This window comes from Malaclemys terrapin, chromosome 9 (assembly GCF_027887155.1).
Source record: "Malaclemys terrapin pileata isolate rMalTer1 chromosome 9, rMalTer1.hap1, whole genome shotgun sequence".
In the NCBI taxonomy this organism is placed as follows: domain Eukaryota; kingdom Metazoa; phylum Chordata; order Testudines; family Emydidae; genus Malaclemys; species Malaclemys terrapin.
Window position 1 is genome coordinate 99,200,463 of NC_071513.1, and position 26,442 is coordinate 99,226,904.

Genomic DNA, 26,442 nt, shown 5'->3' on the forward strand with positions numbered 1-26,442 from the left:
GGTAATTTGATCTAATCAGTTCTCAACAGTCCAGTGCCGTTACTTAAAGTAACCAGTAGTAGAATGTTGTTCCACTAACTTCTCAAAAGAAGATGGAGTTGTAAGAGGAAATGAGGGATTCTTAAGAAAAAAATAGTTGGTTCCTAAAGATGCCATGATTGATATAATAGAACAGATGCATAAGCAACTTGTAAAGAGACAGTAAACATTTAATGAGGAAACCAGGAGAAGGCGGTGTACAAAAAAAATCCATTAACTCTAGTGACATGTCACATTGCCAAATCCAAAGAGGTGTTCAAAAGAACGGTGATTGTGAGAGGCCCTAATACTGCAGTCGTGCGTATACTTAACTTTACTACTCGAATAGTCCTCCCAAAGAGAGTAAAAGGAAAGGGGACCCAAAGTACAGTGGTAGCCTTTGGATAAAAACATGTTAAGTGGACTTTGAAAGAGAGAAGAGAGGTTTTGTGAACACAGACGAGTGAATGGTACGCACTGAAGTTCAGTTAAAATAACGCATCTTTATTGTAGCTGGACAATTGTGCAGCAGTGGTGGGACTGAATCACCAATTCATATAATGCCATTTCATTTTCTGCTGTTTTTGACTCATTTGTAATACAGTCTAACATCTTATTAGCACATTGAGCAGGCATCTGTAGTGAGCGCTGCATGATAATGCACCGATCTTTTCTAAAGTACTACAGCTAGTTCATCAGTATCTCTACTGGGTAGAAATAGTTTAGATAATTCTTTCCAATAGGTGTTACCTTGCACTTGGGTACACTGAAGATCTCTTGATTTTTGGCAAATGCATTTATTTTTTAAAAGTTAAAATTTAATAAGTTCCTAAATTAAAATATCTCCATCCACTGTCACAATACTGAATTATCAAATAAGACTAATAAGATAAAGTACAAGATGGATATTAGAAGAAAAAAAAATCCCTGACAGAATCACCTGCACTTTATGGTTCATTTCAGACTAGCGTGGAACCACTTGAAGCTTATATGGCTGTGGCTGCAATACAGCCCCTAAAATATAGTCCGGATTGACTTCCTTCACTCCCTCTGGAAGCTGGAACGTGAACGCCCGCAGCAGGTTGACAAAGAAGATGAAGAGCTCAGTTCTTGCCATCTGTTCCCCCAAACACACCCGATGCCCTACAGAAGGAACAAGAGAAGGGAATTACTCCTACAAGTGATTGCACAGAGTGAGTCAGAGAAAAGTGAATTTCCAAACAAAATTCTACTGAATCTCTTGGACTCTAAGGTGAGAAGTTGCCTCAGGGGGACATAATCTATGTATTTTTTCTTTAGCTGAGAGATGCTAGATATAGATCTGGCCCAGGGTATGTCTATGCTTCGAGCCGGGGATGTAATTCACAGGCAGGTCGCAGAGACATGCCCATGCTAGCTCACTAAAAATAAAGCATGGCTGCCCCGGTGGGACCAGCAAGAAGGGCTAGCTGCCCCATGTATGTAGCTAGCATCTCAGATGCTTGCAGACTCGGAGCATCTAACTCCACCCATCACTTGTGCTGCCTCATCTACACTCTATTTGTAGTGTGCTAGCTCGCTCAGAGCTAGTGCTGATATGTTGGCCTAAGGTGGAAATTGCATCCCCAGCTCTAAGTATAGGCATAGCCTCTGTCACTATGGTATATTTACAGTGATGAAGTTGCACCCTCTATCTCTTGCCCTTCCTGTCCCCTGTTCTGGGCCAATTACAAAACACTTCAGTTTAGGAGTTAAGTTCTGAGTCACTTTGGAAAAAAATCATGGGGTAACGTTTTGAAGATGTGCATAGGAAGATAACCGTACAACTCCAGTTACTGTCAATGTTTTATCCTGGCGATGTGCTTTCAGAATGTACCTCGAGATACCCACTTCTGTTTTTCTATAATGTAATCTGTGTAAACCAAAAAAGAAAACTTGCCATGCCCAATTTTTAAATGGTTGCGTCGATTGTCTTTCTGCAGTTGTGTGAGTGCCTGTTTGCATACATGATTGCCAAATCTGCACAGTTTGTTTAATGTGACTACTGTATATATTTCCCAGGATAGTATTTGCCTTTATTGCCACAGCATGACATGATAAATTCATAGTTAATCTGTCACCTACGCTGAACCCGCAATCATTTTTTACTTTGCTGCTGCTGCCCAATTAACATTCTGTCTGGGTGACTGGTTGTTCTGTCAGTATTTTTATTTATTTTTACAATTAAATCTCCAGTTACTGTGACCTGTTTGCTGCTCTGTACTGCTTTTGTTTCCAACATGATTCCAGATGAATCTGATGTGCATACTTGCAGGGCTAATTCCTTAGTACTTTTTGTCTGTTTCTTTGTCTAATCAAAGGTTACATACTTGTTTCTCATGCCGTGTAGTGTGTAATATTGCTGTTGAAGAGTCTGATTCTAACTGAAGATCTACCTAGCGATGTTCCACTGAAGATCTTAGATACTAGTTTTCTCTAGCTACTAGAGAGGAAAGATTGTCCAGCGACAGTGGTATTTCCGTAGGCGTTGGAAAACCCAGGTTCAATTTCCTTCCCCACAACAGACTTCCTGCATGCCATGTAGTGTCTCTGTCACTCAGTTTGCCATCTGTAAAATGGGGATAACAGCACTTCCCTACCTCACAGTGGTTGTGTGAGGATAAATGCATTAAAGATTGTGAGGTGTTGAGTTGCTATGGAAATGGGTCTACCTCAGATAGACAGGTTTCTCCCTTGTTTGTACAGATGCTCCCCGACTTATGCAAGTGTTGCATAACTCAAATTTTGCGTAAGTCGGAAACGTATACCCGACCATTACGCGCCCCAAAAAAACAAAAACCTATTTCTAGCTTATGGAACTTTTTCCGTAAGTGCGGATTTGCGTAAATCGGGTTTGCGTAACCCGGGGGACGCCTGTATGCATCTTCAATGTGATTATGTGTAGTTGTGAAATGCTAGACAGATGCATAACTTTTTTGTGTCTATTACACCTCTACCCCAATATAACGCTGTCCTCGGGAGCCAAAAAATCTTACCACGTTATAGGTGAAATCGCGTTATATTGAACTTGCTTTGATCTGTCGGAGTGCGCAGCTCCACCCCCCCGGAGCGCTGCTTTACCGTGTTATATCCGAATTCGTGTTCTATTGGGTCGCGTTATATCGGGGTAGAGGTGTACATTAGAACCCCTGACCTGAATCCCTGCTGTTTATTAGTAAGATAATTTTGCCTGAGTCATTCATCATCCATTTTTTTTTAACTTTAGTATCCTATAATTTCCTTAGCTCTCGCAGTGAGATATACAGACCAGACAGATTTAGATGCCAATGACATACCTGCTGAGAAAGGTAAGAATGCTTCATTGTTTACAAAGTTGCCATCTGAATCGAGAAAGTGACTCGGGTTAAACTTCCATGGGGTCTCCCAGTGTTCAGAGTCGTATACAGCAGAGTGTAAGTTTGGCAATACAATTGTGCCCTGTAAAAAAAAAAAAAAAAAAAAAAGCAAAACTTAATTGTCTTCTATTTGTGAATTAGTCTTTGTTAGCTAAGCAGAGAAAACAGGAGGAGGTTCTCAGCATGTTTAAATCAGGGTGGCTTCATTGACATCAACAGAGCTATACCCTTTTACAGCAGCTGCGTGGTTCAGAGACTGTCTAGCCTCATGTCTCTGTTTATCAGCTTGGTTCACCAGGGTCACATCTGATAGTACTGTACTCAAATGTTCTCTTGCAAATTGACAAGATCTTATGTGACCTCCCCTCTTCCTGCCCTCTCTTTCCTTTTATCACACTCTCTCCTTTTCCTCTGTTACTGACATAGAGGTTTCTAATCTGCCCTCCTTTAATCCGTCTAGCTGCCCCAGCAGCCCGATCCCACCCTACCTCCATATCTCTTCATCCCATTCACCCTCTTCCTTGCTCTCTTAACCACTCCTCTCAATAAATGCATGATTTTCTCTTCCCTATCATGAAAAAAATCTAACCTTGACCCCACTTACCTCTGCTATTAGTCTCCCTGTCCCTCTCCCCTCCACCTCCACACTTATAGAATATGCCTTCTGTAACTACTGCTTTGAGTTCCTCTCCATCCAGTCCTGCATCTGAGGCAGCTTTTCTGACATTTCTTCATGGATGTCCAGCTGGAACTTTCAATTCAACTGAGTTTTGGCCTTCTCCATTTACTCCATTGCTGTGGATAACACCACCACCCTCCCAGTCACTGCAAAACCATAATTTGGATGTTATCAACTTGGCCTTCTCTCCAAACCCACAAATCTAGACTGCAGCCAAGTCTTGCTGCTGCCACCAATATAATATTTCAAAGATTTGGCCTTGTCTGTGTCCAGACTGTCATCTAATCTCATCGTTTTATGCCATGAGCCCTATAATCTCTTCCTCTCTGGCTTTGATGCCAGCTACATTGTCCCTCTCAAGTGTATTCAAAATTCTGCTACTAGGATTGTCACTCTAACCACATCAACCATCTCTTTCCATTTCTTTGCTGGGTCTGTCTACCCTACCACATCAGACACTAGCTCCTTGTCTTTGCTTTTCTGGCCCTTCACCAGTTAGGGTGGGGCTCTCTGTAAGATCTACTGGCATATTGAATTGTTGGCTCCTGCCTTCGCTTTGCCAGCGACGGCAGCCCTAATCATCATCTCCCTCAAACGCCTCTATGCTTTCTCCCATGATCCTCTCATATGTGTGGGGAAAAAAGCTCAATCAAATTCATAAAGCACACCACTGTATCTTCCCCCCCACCCTTAAAATCTGCTCTATGCCACGATGCCTACAGGCCCAGACTACTGCAAATCTATGTTCATTTTTCTACTCCCAACCTACTTCCACCCTATTTGCCTGTTCTGTCCACCTGTTGTGTCCTGTGTCATGTATAGACTGAAAATGTTTTGGGGCAGGAACTGTCGTCTTCGCTATTTTTCTGAAGTTCTTACCACAGTGGGGCCCCAATCCTTGATTAGGATTGCTAGGCATGAGTGCAACATGAATACTTAGGGCTGGTCTACGCTACACAATTGGGTGGATGTAAGGCACTTTACATTGACCTAATTATGTCAGTTACACACCACAGCTTTGTCTCACTGATGTAAGTGCCCTACTACACTGACATAATAACTCCACCTCCGCGAGAGGCATAGGGCTTATGTTGGTGTAGTTAGGACGACACAGTGTCTGTGTAGCCACAGTGGCTGTTGGCTGTCTTGTTAATTTTACCGCTCCATGCTGGAGCGGTGAAATTGACAAGAAATCTGGACAGCTAGAGCCCGGCTGCCCCCCGCTCCCAGCTGGGCTGCTGCCCGGAGGCTTCCTGCTCAGGGAACCCAGGCAGCTGCCCCCTGCTCCCAGCTGTGAGCGGGGAGGCAAGAAGCCTGGGTGGCTGGCCTCCACAACCAGCGGGAAGCCGAGAGCCCAGGGTCGGGGGCGGCTGGGCTCCCAGTGAGGAGCTGCAGGGAGCTGAGAGCCCTGGCTCTCAGCCCTCCTATACTGCCCCTCTTCAGTCAGTGGAAGTGCTTCTAGTGAGGACGCACGCCACCAAAAGGAGGGTAGTGTGGACATCAGCCACCGCAGTAATTACGGCTGTAAATCTGTAGTGTAGGCTGTAAAAGTGGCGGTAAGTTGACCTAACGTAGGTTGACGTACGTCTGTAGTGTAGACGTGCCCTTAGTAGTAATGATGCAAAAGAAGCAGGGGTTAGTAACATGGAGAATACCATTGTACCTTTTCAATGGGAAACCCCAGCACTGTTGTATCCTTCACGCACTGTCGAGGGGCCCCGACAGCAGTAATGTTGCTGTAGCGCAAGATCTCATGAATCACAGCATTTGTGTAAGGCAGTTTCTTCCGGTCCTCATAATAGATTAGTTGGGAAGGTTCTAGGACAGTCTCTAGTTCCTTCTGGACTTTCTCTGCAAAGAAATACTTGGTTTTATTTATAACATTAATATTTTTCATCCCTTTTTCTGATTTTCTTTTCAATAAGCCCATCTCTTTACAAAGCTGTGTTAACTTGCTATGTGTTGCTTGACTGGACATATACAATCCAGGGTTTTATAAAATATGTTGCCATGAGATGCTTTGGAGTGTGGTTTGATCCCTGCATTGGTTTGAAGTTGATCCTTAGAGAGAGGGAGCGTGTCCCCAGAGCTCAAGGTAATTTCTCAAATGGTACTTCTCTTTCAAATTAATCTTTTATAGAAGTGCCTGCGTATTCCCATCTAGATGAAATGAGGGACATTGACATATTCCCATTATATTCACCATATCTTTTGACAGGAAAGTTATAAATACATGTCAGATTAGGTAAATTTTTAGATTTTGTTCACTGTTTCTACTTTGGCAATGAGAAAGTATTAGTAAGAGAAAATATACTTGTTTTACTTGTGAAATTGCCCCTTTAGCCTGCTGTCTCCCCTTGCTATTGTCTTAGTATGAAGGGGGAGACCATAGCCTATATAAGCACCTCCTGGTGTTGCATTTCAGGCAGCTGGTGGTGACAGCACATTTCTATTTCCTTTCATGATATTTCATAGATTAAATTCTCCTTTCTGAGCTGTTGTTAGATATTAACAGCTGAGCACTGATGTTTATTGCTGGCAGGTCACTTTATTTTACAGCACACTGTTAATCTGAGCTAATATTTGTTTAGTAACGATGTGCAAACTTTAACTGGGGAGGGATAGCTCAGTGGTTTGAGCATTGGCCTGCTAAACCGAGGGTGGTGAGTTCAATCCTTGAGGGGGCCATTTAGGGATCTGGGGCAAAAATCTGTCTGGGGATTGGTCCTGCTTTGAGCAGGGGGTTGGACTAGATGACCTCCTGAGGTCCTTTCCAACCCTGATATCCTACAATTCTATGTGTGTCCCTTTGATGCGCATTCACCCACCTTGGATATCTGGGTATTGCAGCATATAGAGGAGTGCCCAGCACAGGGTGATAGTTGTGGTTTCTGTCCCTCCCAGCAAAAGATCAACCACGGTCTGAACCATGTTATCTTCATTAAAGGTGGACGTGGGGTCATCTTTGGTCTGAAGATGACAGTCACAAGATTTGAAAGCAGAAGGTTCTACAGCAGTACTGTTGACTGTGTAGTAATTAACATATTTTTCACAGGTTGGCTGGTCCTTCTAAAGAGAAGTAGGTCTTAGCCCATCTGTGACACAGCTAATTTGCTTCCCCTGGTGGAGAGACTGAATCAAGCCATGTGACAGGCAAGTGTGTGACTAAATCGAATCTCTGTGGGGGTAGAAAAACAGGGGCTTGTGGATGGCCAAATGGATGGGGGCTACAGTGTGAAGCTTCAGGGAGAGTATTTCTCTCCTGTAGTGGTTTCAGGGGAAGGGATTTGGGGCTAGGTAGAAAGACCCATCTGGAAGTTCTTGTTTTCCTTTAGGGGAGAGGCCAGGCCTTGTGTCTTCTCCAGTGGTTTAGAGAACAGAGGAAGAAACAATACCACAGCGAAAAGGGGCTCTGCCCAGCTTAAGGCTGAGTGGAAAAGCTCTTGTGTTTGTTTTGGAACTTTATGTTGTTAAAATCAGCCCAAAGAAGTGCTGTTATTGGACTTGTGGAAGCCTCTTTTGAGTTTATTGAGGAACCAAGAGAGGAAACTGAGACTGGGTACTGCAGCACTACCCCTAGCCAAAGGGGGGCACGTGGGAGGCAGCCAACCCTGTTACAATGTTGCTTGATGAAAACGTCTCATGAAATGCCCAACAAATGGGGGGAAAAAAACAAAAACACTTCTGAAGTCCCAAATTACAGGAAGATATGAAATATTAATCTATAATATTATTTTAGCAATCCTTCAACTAAGTCTCTTTGCAGTGGACAGTGAGGCTAAGGAGAAGCTAGTGTTATACAGAGTACAGGCACTTACTTTTGCTATCTGAGCCAGGTAGAAGTCAATGAGATCCTGTGGATCGTCTTTCCATCTCTCCTCATGACCTCGGCCCTCGTTCTTAACTAAATTGTGCATAAAATCATTGTACACAAACACTTTCTGGTGAGGTCCTGGGAGATGATACATAAGCCATGGGAAAGCATCATACATCTATGGGTAAAACATAGGGGCGATGATGTGAGTTCTTTGATATAAGCAAGTGAACTGGAGGGAGTTTAAAGTGTCATGAAAACTTAAATAAAAGCGTGAAGAGACTGGAGGGTTTACATTTCTAGTAGGAATATGAAACCTGTAACTTCTGCTTTAAGTGGTCAGTTCTGATCTGGAATAAACTAATATTCTGTTCTATATACATTTTTATACTGTGCTTATTCATGGTAGAATCTGAATGCTCTCCAGTGCTCATTAAACAATGTGTCTGCACACCTATCGTGTAGTTTGTTCTCTCATTCTCTCCCCAGAGGGAGAAGCGTGTACATTGGAGTGTCTTGTTTCAGAAGGGTGGTTTTTTTTAATATATGTAAATATACTTGTTGCTCTGTGTTTAGGTAAGAGAAGGCCAGGTTGAAGAAATGCACCTAGCATTAGGTGCGGAAAGTAGTTAGGTCTGTCATGGTCCTTAATGCCTGGTGGAATTCAATCCACGGTCACAACCTGAGACTGTGGATTGAATTCCAAGTGGGACTGTTCTTAATGTTTTCTCTGAATACTGTAGGGGTGCCTCAGTTTCCCTTATGCATTTCTTAAGTCTCTAGGTGGTGGGATAAAGGGGTGTAATTGTTGCAGAGCAAAGAGCCAGTGTACATAAATGGCCAACACTCTGTCTCCTGGCAACTAATGGCCTGGGCCCTTCCCCTCTGCAAGGTGATGGCTAAAGGTGTTGGAGAACAAAGGAATCAGGTGACCTCCTGGCCCGGGAAAGGGACAAAGTCCAGAGGAGGAGGGGCTGGAGGGTGAGGCAGTTTGGGGCTGGCTGGGGATGCGGAGTGAGGGGCAGACTTGGTTGTCTGACTCACTGCCCCCCAAAATGGACCCGGCTGAGGGGTCCTGTTCTCTGTACCTACAAGCTCTGTTTTAGACCATGTTCCTGTCATCTAATAAACCTCTGTTTTACTGGCTGGCTAAGAGCCATGACTGACTGCGAAGTGGGGGTGCAGGACCCTCTGGCTTCCCCAGGACCCCGCCTGGGCGGACTCGCTGTGGGAAGCGCACCGAGGGGCAGAGGATGCTGAATGCTTCAGAGTCAGACCCAGGAAGGTGAAGCCATGTGAGCTTCTTGCCCTGGAGACAATCTGCTCACAGAGAGGAGACTTCACCAGAGTCCTGACTGGCTTCATAGGGAGCAGTTCCAGAGCATCGCCCGGGGACTCCATGACACAGGTCACCCCTAGAGGTTGAATGTTCCTTTGTGCCAGAGGGGCACAGTCGCTGACCCACGGCCTTTGTCCTGGAGCTTTGGACGGCTTTTTAAGTTATGTCTACACTGCAATAAAACACCCTTGGCTCGTTGCTATCAGCTAATTAGCGCTCGCGGGGCTCAGACTGCGGGGCTGTAAAATTGCAGTGCAGATATTGGGGCTGGAGCCTGGGCTCTGGGTCCCTCCCCCATTGCAGGGTCTTAAAGCCTGGGCTTCAGACCAAACACCAATACAGCAATATTATAGCCCCGCAGCCGGAGCCCCACAAGCCTGACTCAGCTGACGGGCCAGCTTTGGCTGTTTTATTGCAGTGTAGACAGACCCATCGAGACCATGAGCCCAGGCCATGGAGCGTGTTGACCAGAAGCTGCAGAGCGGGGACATCTGCTCAGTGACTTATGTGTAATGAGCTGGTGGTAGTACTCCTAGTCTAGTTATTAGGGAGCAGGTGCAGTGCTATACTATAAAACCATGCTGACAATTGTTACCCTGTTCAACCTTCTCACTAAAGAGACTGAGGACTCAGTGGATATCGAGGCTGAAGTAGATGTGTTCCCTCCAAAACAGAGATGAGTTGCACAGTTAGGAAGTCATTTGTGGGAAGCTTTCTTTTACATTACTTATGTTGTGTTTTGTCTGTGGATAGAGTATTTTGGTCTCTAGGACTAAACCGAGCAACTTCTGCAGAATTCACTTACATTTATGTTTTAACTTCTGAAGCCCCCCTACTTGAAGGCTTCAGGGTACCCCAAAATACTATCAGTGAATGCCAGAAAGGCAACATAGCCCAATAAACAGATAAACTTCACAGATGTTTAAAATAGGGCTGTCAAACGATTAAACAAATTAATCGCGCGATTAATCACACTGTTAAACTATAATAGAATACCTTTTATTTAAATATTTTGGATGTTTTCTGCATTTTCAAATGTATCAATTTCATTTACAACACAGAATACAAAGTGTACATACTCACTTTATATTTATTTTTGATTACAAGTATTTGCACTGTAAAAAAAACCAAAAGAAATGGTATTTTTCAATTCACCTAATACAAGTACTGTAATGCAATCTCTTTATCATGAAAGTTGAACTTGCAAATGTAGAATTATGTACAAAAAACCTGCATTTAAAATTTTACATTGTTTTATTTTTGGAGCCTGCAAGTCCACTGAGTCCTACTTCTTGTTCAGCCAATCGTTCAGACAAACAAGTTTGTTTACATTTGCAGGAGATATAATGCTGCCCGCTTCTTGTTTACGGTGTCACCTGATTTGCCGACACTCTTTTTTGTTAAAATGTAAAATGTCTTTACTTCAACTTTCACAGCATTCCGCTTGGGAGGGGGAATGGTTCATGTTATGGTTAGATCATCAATCTCTGAAATTCAGAATGTCGCAAAAAGGAAGAATATGGGGGAAGCAAACTTAATTTATTCAAAACAAGAACAGCAATCTCCCTCTTATTTTTGCTTTGGAGAATCCATTTGTCTCTCACCATTTGGTATTTGTACTCGTGATCATCGGGGCGGGCAGTGTTGAGGACTGGTGCTTGGTATGGGAAATAAGGGTGCTGCTGTTTGAAACCATTCCCACATGTTATGAAGGTTAGAGAAGCCAAAAGACTGTGGCTTATCATGCTGCCTGCAAGCCGAATTCTGTTGCCTGGCCCAGCTTGCGTGATCTTTCACACCAATCCGGCAGGCCGTCAATATAAGAGGCAAAATGCGACCTTGTATCAAAAGCACATGTGCTATGTAATGTTAGCAGCTTGGTTCACCATGAAAGAGTCTACCCATTGTTCTCTAAAAAATATCTTTTTAAATACTACTCTTCCTTTTTTTTTTCCTCCCACAGCTGCAAATGTTTCAGCGCTCCCCCTATCATCTCCGTCCCAGAGGCTAGTGCAGATAAGAAGGCGAAAAAAACCGCACTCGCGATGAAATGTTCTCTGAGCTCCTGCAGTCCTCCCGCACTGAAAGAGCTCAGCAAAATGCGTGGAGGCAGACAATGTTAGAATCCAGGAAAGCACAAAATGAACGTGAGGACAGGAGGGACGCGTGAGAGGAGAGATGACGGGAGCAAGAGGAGAGGTGGCGGCAGCATGATGAGAGGAGGCAGGATACAATGCTGAGGCTACTGGAGGATCAAACGGATATGCTCTGGCATATGGTTGAGCTGCAGGAAAGGCAGCAGGAGCACAGACTGCTGCTGCAGCCCCTGTGTAACCAACCGCCCTTCTCCCCAAGTTCCATAGTTTCCTCACCCAGATGCCCAAGAACGTGGGTGTGGTGGCTCTGGGTACCCAACCACTCCACCCCAGAGGACTGCCTAAGCAACAGAAGGCTGGCATTCAATAAGTTTTGAAGTGCAGTGTGGCCTTGTCCTTCCCTCCTCCCCCACCCCACCCAGTGCTTCCCTTCTCCTTCACCACTCCTGGGCTACCTTGGCAGTTATCCCCCTATTTGCGTGACAAATTAATAAAGAATGCATGAATTTGAAACAACAATGACTTTGCCTCTGCAAGCAGTGATTGAAGTGGGGAGGTCTCAGTTGGCTTACAGGGAAGTAGAGTGAACCAAGGGGGCGGGTTTTCATCAAGGAGAAACAAACAGAACTTTCACACCGTAGCCTGGCCAGTCATGAAACTGGTTTTCAAAGCTTCTCTGATGCACAGCGCGTCCTGCTGTGCTCTTCTAACCACCTGGTGTCTGGCTGCGTGTAATCAGTGGCCAGGTGATTTGCCTCAACCTCCCACCCTGCCATAAATGTCTCCCCCTTACTCTCTCAGATATTGTGGAGCACACAGCAAGCAGTAATAACAATGGGAATATTGGTTTCACTGAGGTCTAAGCGAGTCAGTAAACTGCGCCAGCGTGCTTTTAAACGTCCAAATGCACATTCTACCACCATTCTGCACTTGCTCAGCCTATAGTTGAAGAGCTTCTGACTACTGTCCAGGGTGCCTGTGCATGGCTTCATGAAGCCATGGCATTAAGGGGTAGGCTGGGTCCCCAAAGATAACTATAGGCATTTCAACATCCCCAACAGTTATTTTCTGGTCTGGAAAGTAAGTCCCTTGCTGCAGCTGTTCAGACAGACCAGAGTTCCTGAAGATGTGAGCGTCATGTGCCTTTCCCGGCCATCCCTCGTTGATGTTGGTGAAACGTCCCTTGTGATCCACCAGTGCTTGCAGCACCATTGAAAAGTACCCCTTTCGGTTTATGTACTGGCTGCCAAGTTGGTCCGGTCCCAAGATAGGGATACGCGTTCCGTCTATCGCCCCACCACAGTTAGGGAATCCCATTGCAGCAAAGCCATCCACTATGACCTGCACATTTCCCAGAGTCACTACCCTTGATAGCAGCAGCTCAGTGATTGCGTTGGCTACTTGGATCACAACAGCCCCCACCGTAGATTTGCCCACTCCAAATTGATTCCCGACTGACCGGTAGCTGTCTGGCATTGCAAGCTTCCAGAGGGCTATTGCCACTCGCTTGTGAATTGTGAAAGCTGCTCTCATCTTGGTATTTTTGCACTTCAGGGCAGGGGAAAGCAAATCACAAAGTTCCATGAAAGTGCCCATACGCATGCGAAAGTTTTGCAGCCACTGGGAATCATCCCAGACCTGCAACACTATGCGGTTCCACCAGTCTGTGCTTGTTTCCCAGGCCCAGAATCAGCGTTCCATGGCATGAGCCTGCCCCATTGCCACTCGGATGTCCAAATTGCCAGGGCCTGTACTTTGAGAGAAGTCTGTGTCCATGTCCTCATCACTCTCGTTACCGCGCTGCTGTCGCCTCCTCACCTGCTTTTGCAGGTTCTGGTTCTGCACGTACTGCAGGATAATGCGCGAGGTGTTTACAATCCTCATAACTGCCCCGGTGATCTGAGCGGGTTCCATGCTTGCCGTGATATGGCATCTGCAGGAGAGCAGAGTGGCAGCGGAAGCGGTGGTTGGAAGACCAGTTTTGCAGACCTACTGCACTCTCTGCTGCCAGGACACAACAGCGGCGGTGTCCGTTAGCTGAGCTGAGCGGGCTGCACGCTTGCCATGGTATGGCGAGACAAGAGCAGGAGAGCAGAGTTCCAGTGGAAGCGGCGGATGACGATGGTCATATAGAGGACCTGCAAGACCACCACGAGAGCAGAGTGGTAGCGGAAGTGGTGGTTGGAAGACCAGTTTTGCTGACCTATTGCACCGTCTGCGGCCAGAGCAGGAGAGCAGAGTGGCAGCGGAAGCAGTCGTTCGATGATGACAGTTAGCTGTCCTACTGCACCATCTGCTGAAAGTATGTCGCCCACACGGAAAAAAGGCGTGAAACGATTGTCTGCCATTGATTTCATGGAGGGAGGGATAACTGATGACATGTACCCAAAACCACCCGCGACAATGTTTTTGCCCCATCACGCATTGGGAGCTCAATCCAGAATTCCAATGGGCGGTGGAGACTGCGGGAACTGTGGGATAGCTACCCACAATGCAATGCTCTGAAAGTCGACGCTAGCCTCGGTACTGTGGATACACTCCTACTTAATGAGTTTAGTGAGGACACACACAATTGACTATATAAAATCGCTTCCTAAAAAATTGACTTCTATAAATTCGACCTAATTTCATAGTGTAGACATACCCTGCGTCAGACGCCACCAGTTGAAGGTTTGATTTTTTTTTTTTTGGTGGTTCGGGTTCTGTACTTTCTGCATCGGAATGTTGCTCTTTTAAGACTTCTGAAAGCATGCGCCACACCTCGTGCCTCTCGGATTTTGGAAGGCATTTCAGATTCTTAAACCTTGGGTCAAGTGCTGTACTGATCTTTAGAAATCTCACATTGGTACCTTCTTTGCATTTTCTGAAATCTGCAGTGAAAGCGTTCTTAAAATGAGCAACATGTGCTCGGTCATCATCCGAGACTGCTATATCAGGAAATATATGGCAGAATGCGGGTAAAACAGAGTAGGGGCCATACCATTCTCCTCCAAAGAGTTCAGTCACAAATTTAATTAACACATTATTTTTTTAATGAGCGTCATCAGCACGGAAGCATGCCCTCTGGAATGGGGGCCGAAGCATGAAGGGGGGAATACAAATGTTTAGCATATCTGGCCTGTAAATACCTTGCGATGCCAGCTACAAAAGTGCCATGCGAACACTGTTCTCACTTTCCGGTGACATTGTAAATAAGAAGAGGGCAGCATTATCACCTGTAAATGTAAACAAACTTGTTTGTCTTAGCGATTGGCTGAACAAGAAATAAGACTGAGTGGACTTGTAGGCTCTGAAGTTTTACATTGTTTTGTTTTTGAGTGCAGTTATGTAACCAAAAAAAATCTACGTTTGTAAACTGCACTTTCATGATAAAGAGATTACACTACAGTACTTGTATGAGGTGAATTGAAAAATACTATTTTTATCATTTTTAGAGTGCAAATATTTGTAATAAAAAATAATATACACCTTGATTTCAAGTACAACCCAGAATACCATATATATGAAAATGTAGAAAAAACATCCAAAATATTTGATAAATTTCAATTGATATTCTATTGTTTAACAGTGTGATTAAAACTGCGATTAATCACGATTAATTTTTTTGAGTTAATCTCGTGAGTTAACTGCGATTAATTGACAGTCCTAGTTAAAAAATATGCTTTAGTCATGATAAAATTCTATGGCCTGTGTCATACAAGAGGTCAGACTAGATGATTTGATGGCCCCTTCTGGCCTTAAAAGGAGAAGAAAAAGCACCATCCATACAGAATATACATGCAGATTAGTTTAAACATAAATTCTGAGAGAGAGACTGCAGTATAGAACATACATTTAGGATTTGTAGATCAGATCTTGAATGAGACTGATCAGAAATCTGCTCAAAATGACAGAGCTTCTAAGTTTTGGATTTTATTAACTGTACTTTTATGTCTTGGTTTCCAAGAACAAAATCAGCATTCCAAGAGCAAGTGTTTGTTAGGTTTAGTGCTAGCATTTAGAAATCTGGTTTAAGACCCACACGTTTATGTAAACATTTCTTGGTTTTGAAACACAATAAATGATTTGGAAATCTGCCAAAAGAAGTAATGATTTGTACTAATAACTCAAGTCTTGGGCCACATGATTTACTGATGGTGTCCTACAAATAAGACATGAGATCTATGAGGTGTGTATTTATTGCTTCATAAGCAAAAATCCTGCATAATACTTTTTGAAATTATGTCCTGTGGTAGATGTCCATCTCTGTACTATGTAGATACAGTAACCATTTAGTAACCGCAAAAAGAACAGGAGTACTTATGGCACCTTAGAAACTAACACATTTATTTGAGCATAAGCTTTCGTGGGCTGCAGTCCACTTCATCGGATGCATGCAGTGGAAAATACAGTAGGAAGATGTATATACACACACACACAGAGAACATGAAACAATGGGTGTTACCATACACACTATAATGAGTGATCAGTTAAGGTGAGCTATTATCAGTAGGAGAGAAAAAGAACTGTTTGTAGTGGTAATGAAAATGACCCATTTCCAGCAATTGACAAGAAGATATGAGGAACTGTGTGTGTGGGGGGGAAATAAGCATGGGAAAATAGTTTTACTTTGTGTAATGGCCCATCCACTCCCAGTCTTTGTTCAAGCCTAATTTCATGGTGTCCAATTTGCAAATTAATTCCAATTCAGCAGTCTCTCGTTGGAGTCTGTTTTTGACTTTTGTTGTTGTAATATTGCGACTTTCAGGTCAGTAATCGAGTGGCCAGGGAGACTGAAGTGTTCTCCAACTGTTTTTTGAATGTTATAATTCAGTAACCATTAACCCCTCTGGTTTTCCTGGTGAAGCCCAGATAAACTCTACAGTGATAAGAACCGAAATAACGGAATGCTCACCCTGCCCCAGATAGTGGCCTGGAAGAAGATCACAAAATAGATGGCTTTGATGAGCCGGTTGAAGGAATCATCCTCACTGGAGAAGCGATGGCCAAAAACCACAGCACAAATCACATTTGCGACAGCATGGACAATGTGGGTATGGGGGTCAAAGGGTTTCCCTGCAAATACAGCAGGTGTTAGTTAGAACCACTGAATGGACTGTGGTGAGGAGTGTTAACAAGGACCACGAAGGAATCTGCACAATAGTATTAACAGTTGTACAATGTAAAGGAGATTGAACTACTTTTAGATAAGTGAGACATTTTACAAAGGAGTGAATTCTATTTAATGTAAATTAAACAGAGGAACTAGAACCTGGAGAGGACTTCCTTTTTCTAAAAGAACTGAAGGTATTTGTGAAGAGATTCATGAAATTTATTTTTGTTAGTCCTTCTCCTTAACTATGGAACGATGAATATAATACCTTAATCTCCTTAACTATGGATCTACTGAATATAATACGTTTGGAGGAAACAAACCTTGCATCTACGTTTCCCCGTTTGGTCTGTGGCCTGTTTTGTGTGGAATTACTGCATTTTTGCTCCCCTCTGTGCCGTGCATTGAAATAAGAGCATGGGTCCTCACGTTTCTAGGCAGGAGTTTTAATTTTTCCTTTCTACTGCTGAAGCTTTAGTTTCTTACAAACTTTGAAATGACCCATCACTTCAGGAGCTCAGGTGCAGTTTAAAACTTAAGTTAATTTTTTTCAGAGAGTATAAAGACAAACATGGTTCAGCTCAAGGCTTTCCTCTGAGTCAAAAGTACACTTGTAAAATGAAAAAGATTGTTACATCGTTCCTCTTGTAGAGCCTGATCCAGCTCCCATTAAAGGAGATGGAAAAACTGATTGATTACAGGTTTCTGAGTGGTAGCTGTGTTAGTCTGTATCAGCAAAAAGAACGAGGAGTACTTGTGGCACTTTAGAGACTAACAAATTTATTTGAGCATAAGCTTTCGTGGGCTAAAACCCACTTCATCGGATGCATGCGGTGGAAGATACAGTGGGAGTTGGACTGGGGCCTTAACGGAATATTTCCAAGTATTCACATTTCCAAAGCTATCATTAAAAGGTAAGGTATGTTATTCATTTCATATACACCTGGCTTCAATCTAAATTGATATTGCATTCTACAAAACTGCATTACAATAATGTTGTTTAGGTGGCAAAGAGAAGTGCTCAAAAGTTAGCAAATGCTAAATTCAAGATTGCCTGGGCATGGTTAATTTCGCTGTCTTGTGCATCCAGACTGAATAAAGGTCCTGGGAGCGTGTGTGTGTATGTGTATGAATGATCAGGTAATTAAAGTATCAGAGGGGTAGCCGTGTTAGTCTGGATCTGTAAAAAGCAACAAAGAGTCCCGTGGCACCTTAAAGACTAACAGATGTAATGGAGCGTAAGCTTTCGTGGGTGAATGCCCACTTCGTCAGACGCACGTAATGGAAATTTCCAGAGGCAGGTATAAATATGCAGGCAAGAATCAGTCTGGAGATAACGAGGTTAGTTCAATCAGGGAGGGTGAGGCCCTCTTCTAGCAGTTTCTCCTCCCTTGGTGTTCACACCTCAACTGCTAGAAGAGGGCCTCACCCTCCCTGATTGAACTAACCTCGTTATCTCCAGACTGATTCTTGCCTGCATATTTATACCTGCCTCTGGAAATTTCCATTACGTGCGTCTGACGAAGTGGGCATTCACCCACGGAAGCTTACGCTCCATTACATCTGTTAGTCTTTAAGGTGCCACGGGACTCTTAGCCTTTAATTACCTGTAAAAAGCAATCATAATGAATTTGCATGAGAGGGAAAAATTCAGGTTCCAACAGCAATCTTAATTCTGGCATTTCCTATCTTTCAAGTGCTTGACTTTGCAACCTAAATAACTATGATTTTAATGTGGTTTTCTATGTGTAATTCCCCGGGGGGCGGTTCTAAAGGAAAAAGGGAAAAAGCAAGCTATATTTTGTGCACCAATAACAGCCCCACCTGCTCCTCCCATACATCATCAGGGTTTGTACCCTGAACCTGCAGCATTGCAGCAGAGACTGCTGCCTCTGGAGCGACAGGACTATTTAGGAATTAGGGTGCTGCTTCTTTGGTGGTGTAAACCTGACTTTTTAGAATATTTATGTTCAGTTATTATTCTCTTGGCATTCTGCCACAATGTTACTGAACAACACAAGTGAGGGAAGGGAGATGGTGATTTTCAGTGGTTTATATTTCATCCAGGCCTGCATGAAATTTCATGGGAAAAGGGAAAGGCATGTCTCTAGCCTGAGGGCCCGCTCCCGGCCGAATTTCAAAGGTCTCCTGCAAGCAATGGAATTGTAAAGCCGCCCACAAAAAGTCACAAGAATTTTGTGTAATGGAAAGTGTTAGGTAACTTTAAAGATAGGGATTGTTCCAACTCCCCGTGTTATCAATAGGACAGTGATACGAACAAGAAATAAAAATTGGTTTCAGTGTATTAATTTTAAAAAATGTTAAATGTCAATCTGTACACTCAAACCTGAGCACTCCTCTTAAAGTGCTTCATTCACTTAGGCAATTAAGAAACCCATAACAGTCCCCACCACCATGAGGCACCATCTTTATATCGTTCAAGAACAGAAGTAGTCTTAGGCTGCGGGAGTGATAACAAGTCTGTCTTATATAGAGAGAATAGCTTTACATTTCAATCTTTCAAAGAATTTACCTTTCTGATTTGCAAAGACCTCCACCAGGTGTCTGGTCTCCTCCTGTATTCGGTGCTCCAGGCTTTTCTTACCCAGTGCCAGGCTCTTTAGAAATGTCATACCAATGCGTCTCTGCTGCTTCCAGGTGTGACCGCTTGTCAGGAAAATACCTGAGGACAATAGAAACACCATTATGCTCTTGCTAGGAAGGAAACCCTTTTATATCAGAAGGCAAGTTTAAATTAAGATGCATTTTTCTAGTAAGAGGAAACAAGACATACTTTACAGATGTTGAGCTGTGATCTGTTACTTGGGTTTCTATCACCATTAGTATAACTATATATCTTTTTATAGTCACATCCCTGGACACTCCATGGTGGCAGCTTTTGGAGAGGATAGAATAACTCATCTATTGGTGTGTCAGATGTGCTTAATTCTATAGGCAAACCTTGGAATACATAAAAAGAACAGGAGTACTTGTGGCACCTTAGAGACTAACAAATTTATTAGAGCATAAGCTTTCGTGGACTACAGCCCACTTCTTATATGCATCCGAAGAAGTGGGCTGTAGTCCACGAAAGCTTATGCTCTAATAAATTTGTTAGTCTCTAAGGTGCCACAAGTACTCCTGTTCTTTTTGCGGATACAGACTAACACGGCTGCTACTCTGAAACTGGAATACATGTCAGTTGAATACATTTTGTATGTGGAGACAGTCTCTTTAAAATTAAGCCAAATTAAGGCCAACTTGGTAGGCAAATTTTTCTCTGAATCCTATGGAAAGAAAAGAAGCGTAGCCAGTGATGTGTTATGTGAGTAAGTATTACAGGATTTGTCTTTTTTGGTCTGTTTTTCTCTTTCTTAATATTGCAGTTCTGAATGGAGCCTTGCTGTCCAACTGTATAAGTACCACATGGCAAGACAGTATCTGGGAAGAATTCTCTGCCTTAGAATGCCACCTTTATACTTCAATATTATTCCTTGCAAAAGAGTAATATCTTTTACCTTTTTCTCCCATCAGATCCCTATAGAAGGGGGTGAGAGGCCGTCCAGAAATCTCTTCTGAATGGGAGAGAAGGCCTTCTTTTACTGCTTTGTATCCATTCAATACAATCACAGGTGTCTGTCCCATCCACACTGTGTAAATGTTGCCATAGATGTTGGTTAACTGGAGAGTTGATAAACATAAGTCAGAAAAATTGACAGCAACCAGCAGCCCTGTTGAAAGGCTTCTTTCAGATGTTTTCTATAACTCTGGCTAAACCCATTTGCCTCTGACTGAATTGGATTAGAGTTTACAACAGAATTTAGCCTCCTAATGTAACACACTTTGGGTATGGAATGCCAGTCCTACTCCATTTTATGCAACATGGATATTAAGCATTAGAAAGAACATCATTCAACAGGAGGGAAAACGCTACAAAAGGAGAACCAAAGAGCTTCTTCTAAAATATTACATCAGCTCAAAGTTAAAGTGAATAAACAGACACTTGTTATTTTTTCTTTTGGTTTTTTTGTATTTGTTTTTTCCTTTTTGTTTTCATTTATTGCGAATTATTGAATGTGTTTGCTTCTCTCAGTGTCAATGTAGGCAGAGAACTATTTTTGCACTTTGTTTCTTTTCTTGCTGCTTCCCTGTGATTTTTCTTAACTTTCTTCTCATTGCCTTTTCTCAGGTCAGACTTGTATTTTCTCCTGAAACAGGGTTGAAGTGAATTTCTTACTATTGTAATTATTTAAACTGTTTCTCAAGAGAATGGCACTTCAGCAAAACAGGAATACAGTTTTTCCTGCTCCATCTTAAAACCAAGTGTCTGGGTTATTACAAAATTTTGTTTTAGGGTGTACAGTTGGCCCTGGTATGGAGATCAAAGTTCTCACAGCCTGGAGACATTTCACTGATATCAGTGCCAATATAGCATAGTGCCTCCTGCAAGAAAAGTCCTGCCATGGATGCCTTATCGAATGAGATCCCCACAATATATATAGCAGAGAGTGAGTCCAAACCATGACTAGAATATAATGAGTTGCTTTTTAGAAGAAGGCTGAATCTTCTGTATCTATTACCTAGTGCCACGCGCAGTCAGGAAGAAATACCAGAGAAGCGACGACCTGTTCTGCCTCTGGCAAAACAGGATATCTAAATTGTCTCAGAACCACTTTGGAAACAATAGGGCCTGATTCAAGATCCAGTGAAGGCAACCGAAAGACTCCCATTGATATCAATGGGTTTTGGATCAGGCTCTCACTACTTCACACTGGGCTTGTGATGATAAAGTCTGTACATTATAAATATACGTATTTGGACATTCTTAGAGAGAGAACAGCAAAAGGAAAGAAGAAAAATATCAATTGAAAGTGATTATTCTTTTTTCCCAGCAATGCATTTTCCCACGTCTCTTGTGTTTGGGTAATGATTAAGTCAGGCTGAGGAATACCCTATAACTGAATAGGTAACTCCTGTACAATACCAATTTTAAATCCACCCCAATCATTCCAAGCCTCTCTACTTCAGTCAAGTCCAGAATTCTGCTAAAATAAATACCTTAAGAAGATCTTCTCGCTGAAGTTTAAAGTCCAGCAGCCATAAGTTGCCAATAATGGGCAGGGGAGTTGGTCCAGGAGGAAGCCGTCTACGTGTCCATTGCAACTTCAGAAATTGCACAATCAGGAGAAACACAATCAGAGCAACTGAAACCTCAGTTATCCCCAACATCTCACCGTGCTGTGTTATCAATTTCCTTTCTGCCTGGGCACTATCTCTCTGAAAATTGTTTTGGAGCTGCATCCACTGAGCTCACTTTCTGTTAGGTTCTGGTTCTTTGCCCTTTCTAGTCATCTCTCACTCTCTCTATTGTTTCGTCTCTTAGTTGGGCAAGTGTAGAGTGTTTCAAAGGCGTTTTTAGTAAACTTTGAAATATGTGATCCATTTCAGTTAGCCAAACCACACCCACCCTGTTCTGTGATCTCCCAATATGTGACCTATCTCTCTTTTCAGTGAGAAACTCTCCTATTTAGGATGGATACCAGGGCTACATGCTATTGGCTCTGAAATTGTGATCCATCAGCATCTGGACTCTCATAGTGTTCCCAGCAGCTAAAATGCATTTAAAAACAGCTAAGCATATGTTTTTTTTATCATACAAAGTGATTGTTATAATTGCAAATGGGAGGGAAGGTGTCCACAAGATACTGTATGTGGTTAATTAATACCTTATTTAGTAAAGCAAACAAACCAAAACCAGCTAATAAAACTGAATATATAAGGAAAATAGTTTGAAGACAAAATATATATGATATATTAAACTGAAGCCACTATGAAAGGGGCCTGTGGCTAGTAAGAGTATAAAATGATTCTCGTCACTGGAGCGTTTTGGTGCTGGGTGCGTAAAGACACAGAGGCTTGGACTCCTGGATGGACGCTCCACCCAGTCTGCCTGTTTGGGATTTGGAGGGTTTGAATTTGAAGGATTGTTGGCTGCTGTGGGGAGAGGGAGCAATATCTTAGAGCGGGGGTCGGAGAGCTAGACTGCGGTCCTGAGGGGAAGCAGGGCTGGGTCCATATAAGAACAGGCTGTCCCCATTGGAATAGAAATTAGGAAAATTTCTAAACACTTTTTAGGTTCATATTATGTTTAGTCTGATTTACAAAACACTAGATGTTTGTTTAAACCCAGCAGAAGTTGGAGGTGTAGTCAGTCGGTAGGTATTTAAGAGATCTGCAGGGCCCTTGAAATACAGTTAGGAGGAGTAGATCACTCTATTCACAGGCAAGCATCCTGAGATAATGGGGGTAAAAAGGCTGTACTGGCAACCAAGAGACACTGGTGTTGAATAAAGTGTGTGTCCAGGAAGGGTCAGGTCATGGCATCTGGCTAGGATGATCAAATTTGCTAACAGACTTGGCATGGACCACTTTGGGCCACTCCCAGACATGCAGCGCTTCCTAGAATTATTTATTTGTTTATGTGTTCATTTCTTTAGAAGTGGACCTTAAATACAATCTTTTCACTCAGTTTTTGTTACCTTTGCTATAAAATGGCTGCCTTTCTTTCCCTACTGATCGCCTGCTGAAGATCAAATCTTCCAACTTGTATAGCTTCTGGATAAGCTCTCTTTTTGTATTTATTGTTTTTGACACCTTTGAAAATAAGTGATAATGAACGTTTCTGCAGTATCCAAGGAATGAATCTGACTGTGTAGAATTCAGCTCAGCTAAGCTCTTGTAAACTGCCTGTTAATAAGCAAATATATAAGGTCTGCGGAAGAGGTAACCCTGCTCCTTCAGCTTTGATGAAGCCCATCAAAATGGGACATTCTTCTTGCAGTTTTTCAGAAGTTTGTGGGGTGGTGGATGATGCCCGGGAATAGAGCTGGGAGGAGGAAGTTTTGTCCATATTGAGCATGCAGAGCCAACTTTTGAAAAGACATGGGGGCAAGATTTTTCGAGTGCCTGGCAGCTGGAATCGGAGCCAGATTTTTAAAAGAGCATCCAACATACCGCGTTCTTCTAAACCGCCAGCCACTTGTTTAGGTGCCTAAATGCAAGCTGTGCTCTTCTGAACATCTGGTTCCAATTGTGGGGCCTGAGCACATCTGAAAAGGTTATCAGCTAGAAAATGTTCAGTGTTTACAGTTTAACATGGGGATAATAGCCGTTACCTGACTTTCCATCCTCTCACTGCATTTCAGGTCTCCCCTGCCAGGCCTCCAGTCCCCTTCGCCCCAGAGCCCCTATTTCAAGACCAGGTAGCACAGCTCCATGGCACCCAGTCCCTAACCCACAGTTCACTTCCCCCATCACCATGTCACCTGGACTCCTCCCCCTCTATATTACTCTCATCCCTTATTCTCTACTCCAGCAACAGTATTGCTAATACCAAGAGCTGCAAGAGGCAATGTTTCTCACCCCATGCAGTAACTGTAGTTCTGCATTATGTGTGTCCCTATGGGTGCTTCACTTCAGGTACACATGCGCCTCTCAAGCCCTTGAGCAGAGACTTCTAGCTGGCAATGCCTGTTTGGCCCACACGTGCGCCCTATGCCTTCTCATAGCAGACACCGAGGCAATAGAGGGGTGTATGGGCAAACTGCCCTTAGTTCCGTCTTTACTCAGTCATCCCTAGGGAACAACTGAAGCAGAGGGTAAGGAGGGCGGGTAGTGGAGCACCCATTGGGGGACACAACTGAAAGAACTACAGTTACTGCACAGGGTGAGTAACATTTCCTCCTTCTTCGAGTAGCATCTGTTTGGGTGCTCCACTTCAGGTGGAGAGAAGGCCTCTGATGCTGAGCTGGGAGGGAGGGGATGTGGCTCCACTACAGCTGCTCGGGGGGGCTCTGGCCCGCTCAAAGCACACCGGGGAGGCTGCAGCACACCTGCCTCTATCAACAGAAGGGGGGAAACATGGGCAGTTCAGGTGTCGTTCCTGAGCCGACAGTGCTTTCGAGAGAGGTTGCGAGAGTTCCTTCCAGAACTAGCCTGAAACTGCAAAACTTGCAATAACGCCAGAAGTGTTTGCAACCATAGGCGTGCGCAGCACATTTCATTAGGGTGTGCACCCAGGGAAATTTTTTTTTTTAAAGGTGAACATCATAAAGGTTGGGGTGAGGGAGGGAGTGCAGGGTGTGGGAGGGGGTGCTGTGTGCAGGAAGGGGCTCAGGGCAAGGGATTGGGGAAGAGGAGGGGTGTGGGGTGTATGAGGGGGCTCAGGGAATGGGGTTGGGGTGCAGGATGTATGAGGGGGCTCAGGAAAGGGGGTTGGGGTGCAGGAGGGGTGTGGAGTGCAGGAGGGGGCTCAGGGCAGGGGATTGGGGTGCATGAGGGCGCTCAGGGCAGGGGATTGGGGTGCATGAGGGGGCTCAGGACAGGGAATTGGGGTGCACGAGGGGTACAGGGTGCAGGCAGGGGGCTCAGAGCAGGGGGTTGGGGTGAGAGGTGCAGGCAGGGGGCTCAGGACAGGGAGTTGGGGTGCAGGGGGTGGGGCAGGAGGCTCAGGACAGGGAGTTGGGGTACAGGGTCCAGGCAGGGGGCTCAGGGCAGGGGGTTGGGGTGAGAGATGCAGGCAGGGAGTTGGGGTACAGGTGGGGCAGGGGGCTCAGGATAGGGAGTTGGGGTGCAGGAGGGGTACAGGGGTGCAGGCAGGGGGCTCAGGGCAGGGAGTTGGGGGGCAGGAATGGGGCTCAGGGCAGGGATTTGGGGTGAGAGGTGCAGGCAGGGGACTCAGGACAGGGAGTTGGGGTGCAGGAGGGTAGGCTGTTTGCAGGCAGGCCTGGGGCTGGGGATCTGGGCTCCCCCGTCCCAGCAGGCAGGCTCGGGGGCCGGGCTGGGCACGTGGGGCCAGGCCGGGCAGAGGCAGCCGGGGTGGATCGCAGAGGGGCTGGGCTGCTCCCAATTCATACTGTACTTAACGAATTATTGGCACTAAAATGTTGGAGTCAATAGCAGGTACACAATGTGCTCAGAGTCTGATTCAGTGACCTTGATTCTGATGAAGAGATACGAGTCTGGAAACTGTAGCAGGCACACTGAAACAACTGCTTAAATGAGATATTATATATATGTATATTACATTTTAGTGTCAATAATTTGTTAAGTAAAGAATGAACTCCAGGAAATTCAGTTAAATGCCAAACAAGTGTCTGAGTTACAGGTGTGATTATGCCTTTCAGCTATGAGTTTTTGTTTTGTTGTGTTCAATTGTCACGTGGATTAAGAGAAATCAGAGTGCCAAATATAATAATAGCATCTTGTTAATTTAAAGTGAATGGTCAGATGGCCCTTCTGACTCAATGCGCACCTACTGCCTGTGGGTATCAGACCCATATCAGCTTATTTTTTGTTTCTGTTAGTTAGCCATGCAGAGCCAAATGGCTAAAAGAGAGAGGGAGAGGGAGAGAGCTGGATTCTATGGCATCATAAACAGAATTCTTTGCCAAGCTCCCAAGTGTTACACCTATGCAAATACACTAAAGACAATGGGTAGGAAGGAAAAAACCAGTGCGACTTTCAGATCTCAGGGTGTTTTCAGAGCTGTAAATCTGAAGCCAGCTCCTTATTTGAAGCCAACATTTCAAACTGTCCCCTCGCCTCCTCACCCGAGATCTGGATTGTCCTGAAGTTTCACATGCCTGCTGTTGCAAACGCTTCTGGTCTTGTTGCAAGTTTTGCAGCTTCAGGCTAATTCTGGAAGGAACTCTTGCAATCTCTCTCGAAAGCACTGTCAACTCAGGAACGACACCTGAACTGCCCATGTTTCCCCCCTTCTGTTGATAGAGGCAGGTGTGCTGCAGCCTCTCCGGTGTGCTTTGGGTGGGGTAGAGCCTCTACCCCACACAGACACACAGCTCCAACGGATGAATTCCCCAATCCAGCATTTGCAGTCAGTCCCCAGATAAACCCTTTGGCTCACATGGGTAAACCTCTACCCAGGCCTCGCAGGTGGCCATTGCTTTGGGCGGAAGTCTCCACTGATTCAGCCATGACCACAAAGGGGGTATGTAATTGCTTCTGTCTT

General features: G+C 44.2%; 1 protein-coding gene across 1 annotated transcript; it reads right to left on the minus strand.

The window, feature by feature from the left end:
• Window positions 1–133: 133 nt before the first annotated feature.
• On the minus strand, window positions 134–21,783 carry LOC128842745 (cytochrome P450 2J5-like). Its single transcript, XM_054038891.1, has 9 exons — window positions 21,471–21,783; window positions 19,931–20,093; window positions 18,946–19,095; window positions 16,215–16,375; window positions 7,890–8,063; window positions 6,900–7,041; window positions 5,735–5,922; window positions 3,333–3,474; window positions 134–1,161 (listed from the first exon to the last, which is right to left on the minus strand). The coding sequence occupies exons 1-9, from the start codon at window positions 21,711–21,713 to the stop codon at window positions 983–985; spliced, it is 1,542 nt and encodes a 513-aa protein (XP_053894866.1). The 5' UTR covers window positions 21,714–21,783; the 3' UTR covers window positions 134–982.
• Window positions 21,784–26,442: the final 4,659 nt, after the last annotated feature.